This window comes from Narcine bancroftii, chromosome 3 (assembly GCF_036971445.1).
Source record: "Narcine bancroftii isolate sNarBan1 chromosome 3, sNarBan1.hap1, whole genome shotgun sequence".
In the NCBI taxonomy this organism is placed as follows: domain Eukaryota; kingdom Metazoa; phylum Chordata; class Chondrichthyes; order Torpediniformes; family Narcinidae; genus Narcine; species Narcine bancroftii.
The window spans coordinates 178,544,548-178,559,856 of NC_091471.1; the positions used below are offsets into that span (position 1 = coordinate 178,544,548).

Consider the following 15,309-nt stretch of genomic DNA (forward strand, 5'->3'; position numbering starts at 1 on the left):
AACACCTGGACAAGTAAGGGAAGAAAGAAGTCAGTGCAGGGTCACTCTGGACCATTCCCCTCAGTAACAAGTGTACCCCTTTGGATACTCCTGAGGGGATGTCCATCTGAGCAAGGCATCAACTCGACCAATAGCACTGTGGTTGGCTCTGAACTCAGAAGGGAAGGGGCCAGGTAGTTTGTCATAGGGAACTCGGTAGTTAGGGGAACAGATCAGAGATAGTGTGGTTGCAAAAGAGACTCCAGAATTGTGTGTTGGTCTCACATCCTAAAGAAGGTGCTCCGGAGTCCAGTGTGTCCTGAGTAGTTGCAGAATATTCTTAGAGGGTGAGCGGCCTGAGGTCAGGCTGATACTGATGCAAATTAGTATCAATAAAATAGGAGTGGAGGAGAGATCCAGCAATGTAAGTTTAGGGAGTTAGGAAAGAGGCTGAAGAGCAGGACCTCCAAGATGGTCTTCTCTGGATTACTCCCAGTACCATGAGCTACGGAAGGTCAGAACAGAAAGTTAGCACAGACAAATGAATGGCTGAGGAGATTGTGCAGAGGGCAAGGTTTCAAGCTCTTGGATCGTTGGAACCTATTCTGGGGAAGGGATGACTTGTGGAAGTGGTTTGGGTAACATCTGAACTGGACAGGAACCAATATCTTGGCCAAGAGGTTTGCTAATGCTGTTGTAAGGGGGAGGGGGAGGGATTTAAACTGGATTCACAGGTGAAGAGGCAGAGGAAGCAGCGATATGTGCATCACAGGAGACCGCTGAGAATGTGTTGAAGGACAGGCAGATAGGGCAAAATTCCAGCCATGGGGACGAGTTACAATGCAACAGGGACAGAGTAAAAAAAAAAAGTAAGAAATGCAGGGCTATAAGCTTTGTATTTAAATGCACACAGCATAAGATATAAAGTGGATGATTTGCAGGTATGATGTTATGGCTATCACGGAGTCTTGGCTGAAGGGTGGATGCTGATTGTCCAAGAATTTACAGTGTATCAAAAGGAGAGGTAAACAGAGGGGGTAGCTTGGTACGGAAAAATATGAATTCATTAGAAAGAGGTTGTATGGGATCAGAAGATATAGAATCATCGTAGGTCAGGTTAGGAATGGCAAGGGAAAAGGACACAGTTGGCAATTATATACAGACCTCCAAACAGCCGCCGGGATGTGACGACAAGATGTGTCAGAAGGGTAATGTTATGGTAGTCACAGGGGATTTTAACATGAAAGTAGATTGGGAAAACCAATTTGGGACTGGATCTCAAGAGAGAATTTGTTGAATGCCAATGAGATGACTTTTTAAAGCAGCTTGTTGATGAGTCCACTAGGGGATCAGCTGCACTGGATTGGGTGTTGTGTAATGGACCAGAGGTCATTAGAGAGCTCAGAGTAAAGGAAACATTAGGGAGCAATGATCACAATATAATGGTGTTCAATTTGAGATTTAACAAGGAGAAACTAAAGTTAGATGTGTCGGTATGTCAGTAAAGGGAATTACAGTGGCATGAGAGAGGAACTGGCCAAAGTGGATTGGAAGAGGTCACTAGTAGGGAGGACTGCAGAGCAGCAAAGGATGGAGTTTTTGCAAGAAATTAGGAAGTTGCAGGATAAATACATGCCAAAAAATAGGGAATGGGCAAATCGAAAGATTCGCAATTGTGGCTGACGAGGGAAGCCAAAGCCAATCTAAAAGCAGAAGAGAGGGCATACAAGGAAGCAAAAATTAGTGGGAAGATAGAGGAATGGGAATTTTTAAAAAAATGCAGAAGGCAACTAAAAATTCACAAGGGGGCAAAAGATGAAGTATATAACAATATCAATGAGAATACAAAAAAGTTCTTCACATAAACAATAAAAGAGAGTGAGAGGAGATATAGGACCACTAGAAAATTATGCTGGAGAAGTAATAGTGGCAGGCGAGAAGATAGCAGAAGAGCTAATTATTTTGCATCAGTCTTCACTATGAAACATTTTAGCAACATGCTGGATGTCGAGGGATATCAGGGAAGGGAAGTGAGTTCAGTTACTGTTTTAAGGGAGAAGGTGCTCAGAAAGCTGAATGGTCCAATAGTAGATAAGTTTCCTGGAACAGATGGATTGCACTCTTGGGTTCTGAAAATGATATGTAGAGATTGTGGAGGCATTGGTAATGATCTTTCAGAAATCAATAGATTTGTACATGGTTCCGGAGGACTGGAAAAGCGCAAATGTCACCACACTATTCAAGAGGGAGGGAGGCAGCAGAAAGGAAATGATAGACTGGTTAGCTTGACAGGGAGGGAGAGGCAGAATACAGCAATCAAGTTATGTTCCAGTTATGTTGTATATCAGTTATTTAGAATATGGAATGAATGGCTTTGTAGCCATGTTTGCAGATGATACGAAGATAGGTGGAGGAGCAGGTAGTGTTGTGGAGACAGAGAGGACTTAGACAGATTTGGAGAATGGGCAGTGAAGTGGCAAATGAAATACAATGTCAGAAAGTGTAGGGTCATGCACTTTTTAGTAGAAGAAATAAACAGGGAGAAAATCAAAAATTCCCAGATACAAAGGGATCTGGGAGTCCTCGTGCAGGAGAGCCTGAAGGTAAACTTGCATCTTGGGATGATGGTAAAGAAGACAAATGCAACGTTGACATGACATTCAAGAGGAATAGAATATAAGAGCAGGAATGTGATGTGGACACTTTATGAGGTACTGGTGTATTGTGATCAGTTTTGGGCTCCTCATTGAAGAAAGGATGTGATAATGCTGGAGAGGGATCAGAGGAGGTTCACAAGGATGATTTCAGGAATGAAAGAGTTATCATATGAGGAGCATTTGGCAGCCCTTGGCATATACTCATTGGAATTTAGGAGAATGAGTGATCTTATTGAACCATTTTGAATATTGAAAGACATGGGCAGAGTAGAAAGGTGGGAGAGTGAAGGGCGAGGGCACAACTTCAGGATTGAAGGGTGCTCAGTTAGAGCAGAGATGCATAGGAATGTCTTCAGCTAGAGGGTTGTAAATCTGTGGAATTAGTTGCCACAGATGGTTGTGGAGGCCAGGTCATTGGGTGTACTTAAGGCAGAGATTAATAGGTTCTTGATTAGTTTAGGTATTAATGTTATGGGCTGTGGGGCTGACTGGACAAATAGATCTGCTTATGATTAAATAGCAGGGCAGAGTCGATGGGCTGAATAGCTGACCAGCTCCTATGTCTTGTAGTCTCATTGATAAGAACTGAGGTAGGAGGCGATAGAATAGTGTGTTGGTGAAGAATGATGGCCAGGGATAGGGTGGTTGATGGAGAGATCAAATAATTATTTTATGAAGTATTCATTTTGGAACTATTCAAATTCTCCGCTTTCAGTTTGATTATGTCAACAGCAAGAAGACTGGTGCCACTATGTTTTTTAAACATGGGTCAATCAGATTTTGGAGTCTTAAGCACAGTGGAGTTGATTCAGTTGAAGTCGCCAGCAACCCATTACAGGTCTCCTCTGCTGTTCAAACTAACATGAGAGAGTTTAAAGATTTCAACTGGGATATGCAGCTTCTTCAGCCAAGACAGAAATTCCAGTTCATCAACTTGCTTAAGTGAGAGTTTTTCAGGTGTCTTAGACCTTTTAAAAATGGCAGGTAGTTATCAGGGCTTTCAATCAGGTGTATAGGGCAAAAATAAATGAGTGAAAAGCAACCACAAATTTGCATTTGATACAAAACGTTCATACCACAGTTGCCTCCAACTGCTTGATTTCTTTATTGTCAAAAGATGTAATACTACTCAAATTGCATTCTGCCTGCTCTAAGGCACACAAAGAGTTGCCATTTGTGTTGCCTGGTGCCCTTACAGAAAGAGAGAAAGAGAAGCAAATGAGCATCCCTTCAGAGTCACTGAGTGTCTGGATTTTCCTCCAGCGCTCCCGTAGCCTTTGGGTGGCTGAACCTTTTGGAGCAGCACTGTCTCTCCCCTCTCCTCAGTCTGAACTAGGGCCACCACTTTACAGCAGCTCTGACAGCTTTGACACAGATTTTGGATGGTTGTCCCATTGCCTTGAATCTCTTATATCCAAAGACCTTGATCTATCACTGACCATATGTGACAAGAAGCTCAAGATGCAACAAAACTAAAGCAGTTCCTTGTGTAATCTCTGTCTGCCACACTATCCATTGTAATTTGTTCCAAAGTCCAACAATCAAGGATGACATATAACAGGACATTGTGGTAATATGTTAATACTATGGTCTTGCTGAGGGTTTCTTTGTGATTTAAAATAATATGACAAAAGGTGCCCATTTAGCAGCTTAAATATTTCTGATTATCAAAATTCAATTCATTTTCACTCTTGTTATGTATGAGAAGATCATTTTGCTACCAAAGTAATGCCATGATTAAATAGTTTTAGATTATTTCATATGTTCATGACTTTCTTGACTGGTTCATGACAATAAATTTTGATGTTGAAAAATGAAGGAATTGCCTTACTGAGATGCTTAAAATGATAAGGGGATAATTGGAACCTGAAAGGAACTTGTTTCTCTATCACAAGGGCAGCGATTTAAAATGAGAGCATTTGAACTTCTCTGCCCTCTTGCCTCATGTGCCTTGCGTGTTACTGAGTGATATGAAAAATGCCTTTTATTTATGAATAGTGAGTAACTTTGCCCTGTTGCAAGATTTTGTGGTGTATTTATGAACATTTAGAAACCCGATGTCGCCTCTGAAGGCTCAATTGTGCTGTGGTTGCAATCACTTTGGAGAACAGCTTTGCTTATTTCCTGCTTGTCAAGCCTAATCTCTTTAAACAGAGCAGAGTTTTCTGCCCTGGACACGCTGATTCGCTGAGCCAGGAAGCAGTCACGCTGTGTAGGCCTTCCACTGAGCACTCAAAGCCGCTGTAGACCAATTATCTTCAAACCATTAGTCCCTCAAGAAGGGAAAGAATAACTCCATGTAACCATTAGAAGTAATAGAACAAGATTAAAGATTATTAAGTGCTGTGTCACCAGAATAATATTGTTCTTGAGTCTTCAGACTATCTTGCTGTCAAGTTAGAATGTTGTTAGTGATGTTTGCTTTAACTGATACAGCATGATCTGTCGGTGAATACCTAAATCAGCTATTCACTGTCTGAGTCTCTTTTTTTTTTGCTGGCGGGGGAGTGGATGTGTGCATGCGCATATGTGTGGGAGAGCATAGAAGCAGTCCTTTGCTCTACTGAGCATGTGCCAAGCATGCAGCTTCAAATGTGTCTTTTGTGTCAATGTTACAGGCTTGTTATGGAATTTTGAAGGTTCCTGAAGGCAGCTGGCTATGTCGAACCTGTGCATTAGGTGTCCAGCCAAAATGCTTGCTCTGCCCCAAGAAAGGTGGAGCCATGAAGCCCACCCGCAGTGGGACAAAGTGGGTTCATGTCAGTTGTGCTTTGTGGATTCCTGAGGTAAGGTTCCTTAATATTTCCTCTTTTCAGAAATCTCTTGTCACAGATAAATGTTAAAAATAAGCTTATGGCACCAATAAAGTTAATAAATAGATAAAATTTAAAGTTTTATATGTGACGAAGGATGTACCTTCATGGTGAACTTCAGTTTTAACTTAAGATGCATTTATCTTTGTGGTTTATTGTTTGAGAAACACCAGTCTTAGTGATGACAAGCAAAGGACTTGTTCCTCCTAAAGCTATAATAATTAGAATCAAAGTCTTCTAGATAAAGGGTTTGGTTAATGTAGAGGTTAGCACAATGCTCTTGCAGGGCTAGCCACCCAAGTTCAAACCCGGCACTGTCTGTGAGGAGTTTGTATGTTCTCTTTGTGACTACGTGGGCTTCCTCTTGAGTACTCTGGTTTCCTCCCACTCTCCAAACAAAAATGTATGGGTTTGAAGGTTAATTGGTGTATTTGTTTGGTATGTAGGCCGGAGGGGCTGTTAGAGTGCTGTATCTCTAAATTTTAAAAAAAAACAAACTTTGATCCAGAATTCAAGTTTATTTGCATTTGACAATACATATATAACAAGATGAGACAACATTTCTCTGGACTATGGTGCACATGCATACACACGTAATACACTGCGCACAATAATCACATAAATGCATCAAAATATAATATAGAATAAAATATATATAAATATATATTTATTGCTTTTTTTTAGGGGGGGTGTGCGATAGTTTTTGAATAAACCAGTGACATGGAGGTGTTCAGTACAGATTCATTTAAAATTTCCCTTTGAGTCTAATTCTGTAGTTTACAATAAAAAAAAAATTGTGATGGAAGAAACAATGGAAACGATGAAGAGATCCAAAGGGGAATGTTGAGGTGAACATTTGAAGGACTTGTAACTTGGGCCCTCTCCTATAAACCCAACCACAAGGAATCATTGGTTAAGACAGGGAGTAGGTTTTATATCGATCTTATGGCCAGAGATTTAACAGAGATTCAGAAAAAAAAGAGAGAAATACAAAGATATGTTTTTAAAGAATGTTTGGTTTGAAAAAGAAAACAAAATGCGAGACATTAAGCTTGTTAAGATCACAAGATACAAGAGCAGAAGTAGGCCTATCGAATCTGCTCCGCCATTCTAATCATGAGCTTATCCATCCTCCCTCTCAGCCCCACTCCCCAGCTTTCTCCCCGAAATCCTTGGTACTCTGGCTAATCAAATACCTGTCAATCTCTACCTTAAAAACACGCAATGACCTCGCTTCGACAGCCGCCTGTGGCAACAAGTTCCACAGACTCACTACCCTCTGACTGAAAAAAATTTCTGTATCTCTGTTTTAAGTTGACACCCTTTTATCCTAAAGTTGTGCCCTCTTGTCCTAGACTCCCCCTACCATGGAAACATCCTTGTCACATCTCTATCCAGGCCTTTCATCATTCAAAATGCTTCTCTGAGGTCCCTCCTCATCCTTCTGTACTCCTATGAGAGCAGTCCGAGAGCCGACAAATGTTCCTCGTGCTAACCATATCATTCCTGGTTTCATTCTAGTAAATCTGAGCCCCCTCCAACGCCAGCATGTCTTTTTTCAAATAAGGCACCAAAAATTGTACACACTATTCCAAATGAGGTCTCACTAGCACTTTATAGTTTTGTAGCAGCCCGTGAACTGAGTCGCGAGACCAACGACCTCCCGCACAGCGGGCAACGGTGGGAACACTGCCCTGTCTGCTCACACTCACTGAGAGGCACAAACCTTTGCCTGCTCTTGGAGCAGATTTTCCTGGAGCAGCTGCTCGAGGATATCTGACTATTGCTCGCCAATAAGGACTTCAGCGACCCGAGAAAAGTCGCAGCCTGGGTGGACGTGCTCTGGAGAGCAAAGAAAGAAAACAGCACCTCGGTAGAACAGATCACCAAGCCCCAACTCCAGCTGGCAACAAGGCCACAACAGACAGAGTGGCGTGGACCCCCCCTACCCAGCCATATTGTTATTACCATCAATGATGGGGTGTGGAGGCCTGTCGATGCTGCCCACCTTGTGCATTTCTGGGAAACTTCATGGGCAGCCATCATTAATGGCTGTGCCTGTTGGCCAACATGATAGCCTCCTCCATGTGTGGGACTCTGTTGGGAAGGTGGTTCCTCATGGACACTGGTGCCGAAATGTGTCCTCCCCCCTCGCCACCACCCCATGGCTTACAACACCCGGAGTGCCAAGCTGGGCCCGACACTGAGGGGAGCAAACAACATCTCTATATGAACTTATGGCACCTGCACCATCCCCCTAGGTTTTGCTGGCCACTTAACTTAAGTGTAATTTTACCATTGCGGCAGTGGCGCAACCACTCCATGGAGCTGATTTTCTGTGTGTCCGCTGTCTGCTGGTAGACTTGAAATGGCACCATTTGGTGCTCGCCAGAACTTTTTCATTGATGCCCCTGGGGGAAGCCAAACTACCAGCCTCCCACCTCGACTCCATCATGCTGCCTGACAACACCTACACACAAATCCTCGCGGAGTTCCCTGCAATCGTGGCGCCACAATCCTCCTCCGTGGAACCAAAGCACAGGGTAAAGCACCACATCCTCACTGAGGGTTCCCCACTCCATGTCACCACCTCAATGAGGCCACCACACCAGACAGATACTCCGTGCCCCATATCCAAGACTTTGCCGCCAACTTACAAGGATGTTTTCAGAACTCGACTATTTAGCCCTAGCCAAGGCACAATGCAACAACCCTGAGATCTCAGCATACTGGACGGCACTTTCTGGACTGTGGCTGGAGGATGTTGTCATCGCCCCTGGGAACCTGGTGCTCCTCTGTGACGACTCCACTGGCAAAACCCGCCCCATCGTGCTGGCAGCATGGAGACAGCAGGTTTTGATGCGGTGCACAACTTGGTGCATTTGGCCATCAGAACCTCGGTAAAGATGGTGGCCAACAGTTTCGTCTGGCATGGGTTTCACAAACAGGCAGCCAGTGGACCAAGACCTGCACGCTCTGCCAGGTGTCCAAGGTCCAAACTTGCACTAAAGCTCCTCTCCCCAGACTTTTGAGCCAGCACAGTGTAGATTCAGCCACTTCCACGTTGACATCGTCGGGCTTCTACTGGTTTCCCGTAGGGCGAGATTCCTCCTCACTATGGTTGACCACTCCACGAGGTGGCCGGAGGCAGTCCTGATGGCTGACACGACCACGGAGACCTGGGCCAGGGCACTAATCAACACCTGGGTGTCCAAGTTCGGAGTCCCAGAACATCTCACTTCCCACAGGGGAGCACAGTTTACCTCTGGGCTCTGGGCAGTGGTATCCAAACTGTTGGGAACCCAATTCCACCAAATCACCCGCAGGCCAACGGGGTGGTGGAGCTGTTTCACAGACACTTAAAAGCAGCCCTGATGGCCCAGCTCAAGGGGCCCAACTGGGCAGATGAACTGCCTTGGGTCCTTCTGTTCATAAGCACCGTACCAAAAGAGGACTTTAATGCCACTACAGCAGAAATGGTCAACAGTAAACCCTTGGTAATCTTGGGGGAGTTCTTGGCCGCGGCCAAGAATCCAGAAACCACCACGGTGGCACTGAAACATCTGAGTTAAAGACTGGGTACCTTAGCCCCTCCACAGCCCCCGCTGCACGGCCAGCCCAAATCTTTCATCCCCAAAAACTTGCACACCTGAGAATATGTTTTTGTGTGAAGGAGAGTGCACTGGGCACCCCTCCAATGGCCATACGAGGGGCCGTACAGAGTTATCGGGCATAATGGGTTGGCTTGTATATTGGACATAGCCAGCAAAGAGAAAACATTCACCCTTGACCACCTGAAACCGGCTTATGTCGACATTAACCAGCCAGTCGAGACTCAGTCCCCGCAATGCAGAGGTAGGCCACTCAAAGCGGAAACCGATTACCGGTTCTGGGGCGAAAGGGGCTGGGGGTGGTGTAGCGACCCGCGAACCTAGTCGTGACCTGAGTCACAAAATGGCTGATGATCACGAGGCCCCTGCAGGGACCAACGGCCGTTGTCCTGCTTGACCTCCCGCACAATGAGAGCATGGAACGGCAGAAACGCCAGTCGGAGACCGGTGCTGCAATGTCATCACTCCTGTTGTCACAGGCAGAGAGTGAATATAAACAGAGCTGGCAGAGCAATAAATCAGTCTTTGACCTCGACTCAACTGTGTGTGTGTTATTCTTACTTCACACTTTGCATAGTGTGCACACTACAGTCTCAACATTACATCCCTGGTCTTACAGTACACTCCATAATGTTTGGGACAAAAACATTTTTTTCCTTTATTTGCCCCTGTGATCCAGTTTTAAATTTGTAATCAAACAATTCACATGTAATTAAAGTGCACATTCCAGACTTTATTCAAGGCTATTTGTATACATTTTGGTGACTACTGTCTGCAGAAGACTTCATGAGCAGAAATACAGAGGTTACATTGCAAGATGCAAACTACTAGTTACCACAGGAAGGATGGCCAGATTACTTTTTGCCAAGAAGTATTTAAAAGAACCTGCAGAATTCTGGAAAAAAGGTCTTGTGGACATATGAGACCAAGATGAACCTGTATCAGAGTGATGACAAGACTAAAATGTGGATGTGTAAAGGAACTGCCCAAGATTCAAAGCATACCACCTTTGCCAGTATCTTTTTTTTTAATTTAAATTTTTTATTTGTCCCAAACATTATGGAGGGCACCATTCCTCTCGAAAATATCAATGTTGCATTCATTTTCTTTACCACTGACTCAATCTGGAGGTTAACCTTTAGGGCAGGGGTGTCAAACTCAAATTCACGGAGGGCCAAAATTAAAAACTTGGACTAAGTCGAGGGCCGAACTAAATATTTATTGAAAATTTTCAACAACATCTGCATGTTTTCTCTTCTTTCAACATATGTAATGTTAAACTTTTTCTTATTAAAATAAATGTTTAATAATAGTTTTGGATAAACTCTTTCCAGAAGCATTAACAAATGAGAAATAAAATATTCAATAAATAATATTTCTCTATAGAGGATTTGTCAAATGTTGCTAGTGTGCTGTTGAATAGTAAAATCTGAGGGTTATTGAGAATGTGGGAGAATAACATGATTCCTGAAACAATCAAATGGGTGACTGATTGTGGGCATGAACTCTAGCAGGGTTATTTGCCATGCCATTTTCCATTGGTACAGATATCCTTTGATTTACACACTTTTCAAGTTTTATGCCTAATGAGCTTGTATCCAGGTGCAGGACCATTTTTAACCAGGAATATATTGATCACTGTGACATGAAACTATTGGAAGATCGTTTTATCCTGAGATTAAAGTTCATAATACTTACTCAGGCCTGTGTGCGGGAGGGCGGGGTTTGCGGGCGATTGGGTTGGACAACGACAGTGCGGGGGCATCGGCTCTCGCTGCAGGGTGGCATCTCGGCGGATCAGCGGCCCCGTCACCGTGAGTCGCGGGTCGGCCTGAGGCAGGGAGGGGGAGTGGGCAACGGTCCTGGCGAGGTCAGGCCCCCCCTGAGTTTCTGCCGGACCCCCCTTGACCTGCTGAGTTTCTCCCGAACCTCCCTTGACCTGCTGAGTTTCTCCCGGACCCCCCTTGACCTGCTGAGTTTCTCCTGGACCCCCCTTGACCTTCTGAGTTTCTCCCGGACCCCTCCCCCTTGACCTGCTGAGTTTATCTCGGACCCCCCTTTGACCTGCTGATTTTTCCCGGATCCCCCTTGACCTGCTGCGTTTATCTCGGACCCCCCTTTGACCTGCTGTTTTTCCCGGATCCCCCTTGTTGAGTTTCTCCCGTATCCCCCTTTGACCTGCTGAGTTTCTGCCGGACCCCGCCTTGACCTGCTGAGTTTCTCCCAGACCTCCCTTGACCTGCTGAGTTTCTCCCAGACCCCCCTTGACCTGCTGAGTTTCTCCCGGACCCCCTTTTCTTTCCGTGCCGGTGTCCCAGGACCTTTCTAGGGCAGTCTCCGCACTCAGGACCGCGCTGGGATCCTGGTCAGCGGTGGAGGAGCAGGTGAGCGTGGCTAATCCCGATCCAGCCCATGCCACTCCCGAGATTGGCGGGGGGTTCCACCCTACCTGCCCAACCAGCCTCGCTCCCCATGTGTACTCCGGACACCCGCCGCTGGTCCGGTGGGAAGGCGCAGGGCGGCCGGCGCCCCCATCGCCCGGCGGGGAGCCGCAATCTTCCCTCCGGCATCCCAACTCCATCTGCAGCTCCAAGAAACGCTGTGCCACTGGGGTTCTGGGCACTGGGAAGCGGCCTTGGCTTCCCCTGACGCCGGCCAGGCTGCGCTGCGGTGGGGGGGGGTGGGCGGGGGGACACGACAGCGTGTTTATAAAACCACCCACCACTACTTTTCAAGGACCAGGATTTTTCTCTCTCTCACCCTGGACACAGCGGTTACTGTGCATGCGCTATACTGGCGCGGCGGCCAGCGGGCCACCTCTAATACATTTTTTAAATGATCTTGGGGGCCAAATACCCGCGGACCAGAGTTTGACATGTGTGCTTTAGGGTATCCTGCCCGAGGATTCTCAAGTCCCCTTGCACTTTTGAATTTTGTCCCCATGTAAATGATAGATCCCATCTGTTTCTTCGACCAAAGTGTATGACCATAAGTGTATCACAACATTGTATTTCACCTGCCACGTCTTCGCCCAAGTCTCTCTACAGCCTTTCGGTAGCCTCAGCACCACCTATTTTGGTGTAATTTTTCCAATTTTGCCACAGAGGCATCTATTCCATTATCCAATATAGATTGCATAGAGCGTGAACAGCCCCAACACCAAACCCCACGGAACACCACTGCAAACCCGAAAAGGATCCCTTTATTCCTACGTTCTGTTTCCTGCTGATCAGCAAATGCTCTAACCATTGCTAATTCCATGAGCTCTCATCTTGTTTAGCAGCCTCATGTATAGCACCATGCAAAGGCCTTTTGAAAGTCCAAATACACAACTTCCATTCCATCTCCCCTGACTGTCCTACTGATGATCTCATCAAAAAATTGCAATAGGTTTGTCAGGCATAATTTTCCTCCAATGAAACCATGTTGATTTGGGCCTAGCTTTTCATGCACCCCCAGGTATTCCATAACCTCATCGTTGACAAACGACTCCAACGTATTCCCAACTACTGATAGTAGGCCAAGAGGTCTATGATTTTCTTTCTGCTGCCTCACCCCCTTCTTAAAGAGCAGAGTAACATTTGCAATCCTCCAGTCCACCAGAACCATGATCTCTCATGATCCTGACTGCACTCACTTCTCTTTCCAGAGACCCATGAGAGTTTGTTATGCCACTAATGTCTTCCAAAATATTCATTCAGTTCCTCCGCCATATTTAAGGAGTTTGTATGTTCTCTCTGTGTCTGCATGGGTTTCCTCCGAGGGTTTCAGTGTCCTCCCACCATTCAAAACATCCCCGGGGTGTAGGTTAATTGGGTGTAAATTGGGTACCATGGGGGTGATGGGTTGAAATGGCCTGTTACTATACTGGATGACTAAATTTTAAAAAAATCCTTTGCCTGTGTGTTCACCAAGTTGTTCTAATGAAGACCCTAACCTGTGATATTTAATTTTTTTCAAAAAGAACAATCAATCTGGTTTTATTGACAGTTTTTCTTTTTTCTTATTTGTTTAGGTAAGTATAGGTTGTCCAGAAAAGATGGAGCCCATAACAAAACTATCCCATGTTCCAGCTAGTAGATGGGCATTAGTCTGCAGCTTGTGTACTGAAAAGACTGGAGCCTGCATACAGGTATGGAAAACAAAAATCTCACTGCTACTTACAAGCAGTTTCACATCAGTTCATCTTTTGAGTTGAATGAACTAGCCTGAGGTAAAATCTCATAAAATGAGAATTAAGCTAATTTTGTAAGAAGGCATGCAAAACGGAAACAATTCTAATTGCGATCGTGGTTGGTTGATTTAATCTGTCGGAAGTTAACAGAGTAGTTGAGAAAATCTAGGGTGTTTTATAGGTTTATTTTATCAAATTACTGGATTTAAATTTTTAATCTCAGATTTTTAATTAGTTCATAAGAGAACATGTTTCTTCCAGCATCCACAGAGTATATTTGTCCAAATTGATGAACTTGATCCTTTTAACTAGAGAGCATGGAAGTATTTAGAATATACAGCATGCACGTTGGTCATTTAACCCAATAATTCCATGCTTGTGTGCCTCCTTGCAAGCTGCTGTCCAGTAAATCAGCAATCTTCAAGCTGAGATAAAGCTATCCATCCCATGCCTTGGTTATCTCTTCTTTGTAGGACAACGTTGCCTTCCAGTACATTGATTAGAAGAATACTCTCATTGTGTAAAAACTTTTAAAATAATTTATAGCCCAAATGTGTTTTTTAATAAATCTACTAATTTGAATAATGTTAACTAAATACAATATTTTTGTCGATGTAATTTTTGCAGGTCATTGTTGAACAATTTTATCCATTACTTTTAGTTTAATTTACAAACATTAACTGCTTCCAGCACTGAGTTTTAGAGGAAAGGAATAAGAGTTTTTCCACTTTTTAAATTGGTGTTTTCTTTTTGTTTTTACCAATGGGATAGCAGGTTTATGTTTTGATGTTCTTAATGAATATTTTTTATTGATGCCCTTCAAGTGAAAAGGCAATATTTCAAAAGAATAACTGGTGGTGTAGATCTGTCAGTGTGACAAACAAATGTATTTTCTGCTATAACGACTGCTTTAATTTTGTTAATGTCTGCAGTGTTCAGTGAAGAACTGTCGAATAGCCTTTCACGTGACTTGTGCTTTTGATCGCAATTTGGAAATGAAGACTATATTGGCAGAAAATGATGAAGTAAAGTTTAAATCATACTGTCCAAAGCACAGCAGCAAAGAGTCAGATGAGGTAACCAAAAACTATTCCACGGTGGAGATGGAACAGAAACCCACTATGGTGGGAAGTGCTCTGGATAGTATGGACCAGACCCAAGAGGAGGCTGAACGGATTAGTCTCCGTAAGCAAAAACTCCAGCAACTGGAGGATGAATTTTATAACTTTGTCAGTGTCTCGGATGTGTCTCTGCATTTGAAGTTGTCCGAGGAACTTGTGGATTTTATTTACCAGTACTGGAAAGGAAAGAGGAAGAGCAATTTAAACAAGCCTCTCTTCACCCCCAAAAAGGATGAGGAGGATAATCTGGCAAAGCAGGAGCAAGATGTCTTGTTCAGACGACTGCAGCTTTTCACCCACCTCCGACAGGACCTAGAGAGGGTGAGTGCTGTTGCTTGGAGTTGCAATTCTGCAGTTTAATATGATCCTCCCTGCAAATTTCCCCTGTTTTTTAGCAAATTAATGTTGTGATTCTGAATGTTTTTAATCTTTCAAAAAATTTTTATTAAGCTTGTCTGTAAAAGACAAATTCAATTTTAGTCTATGTCTGTCTTTAAAATGTATTCTTCCGTGATTCAAATTTCCTTCGTCTAGATAGGTGCACGTTTTCATCACCATCTACATCACATTAAATTGGAAAGAACTTAGTGATGGAATAACCCCTTATAAAGGGCATGCAGACTGATGCAGAGTAACTCACCTGCCATCTTAACTAAGCAATCAACAACATGGGGATGTGGGGTGGGAGTGGTGAGGTTTAAAGGTTTTATTGACGGCTGCAGTTGAATTTTCTCCCTGACCAAGTGCAAGACAGTATACACAGTAATATTAAAATTTGTGAAGTATGGTGGATTGCTCAGTTAAAATGACAGGAATTAAAAAAAAATTTGTCAATTTATTTTTGTCACACCATTCTTGTGCAAAGAGGGAATGTCCATTTGGGTTCTGGATGGATTTCTTGATGAGCATTCTTGCAGAGGTAAATTTTATGATTGGTGTCCAAAATGCTGCACT

At 44.0% G+C, this 15,309-nt stretch overlaps 1 protein-coding gene across 1 annotated transcript in view; it reads left to right on the top strand.

Moving 5' to 3' along the window:
- The window catches only part of LOC138757895 (protein Jade-1-like), a 160,750-nt gene that overhangs the window by 128,607 nt on the left and 16,834 nt on the right, over positions 1 to 15,309 (top strand). The window contains 3 exon segments of the mRNA XM_069925983.1: positions 5,255 to 5,422; positions 13,076 to 13,192; positions 14,167 to 14,676. Coding sequence (XP_069782084.1) covers positions 5,255 to 5,422; positions 13,076 to 13,192; positions 14,167 to 14,676 — 795 coding nt within the window.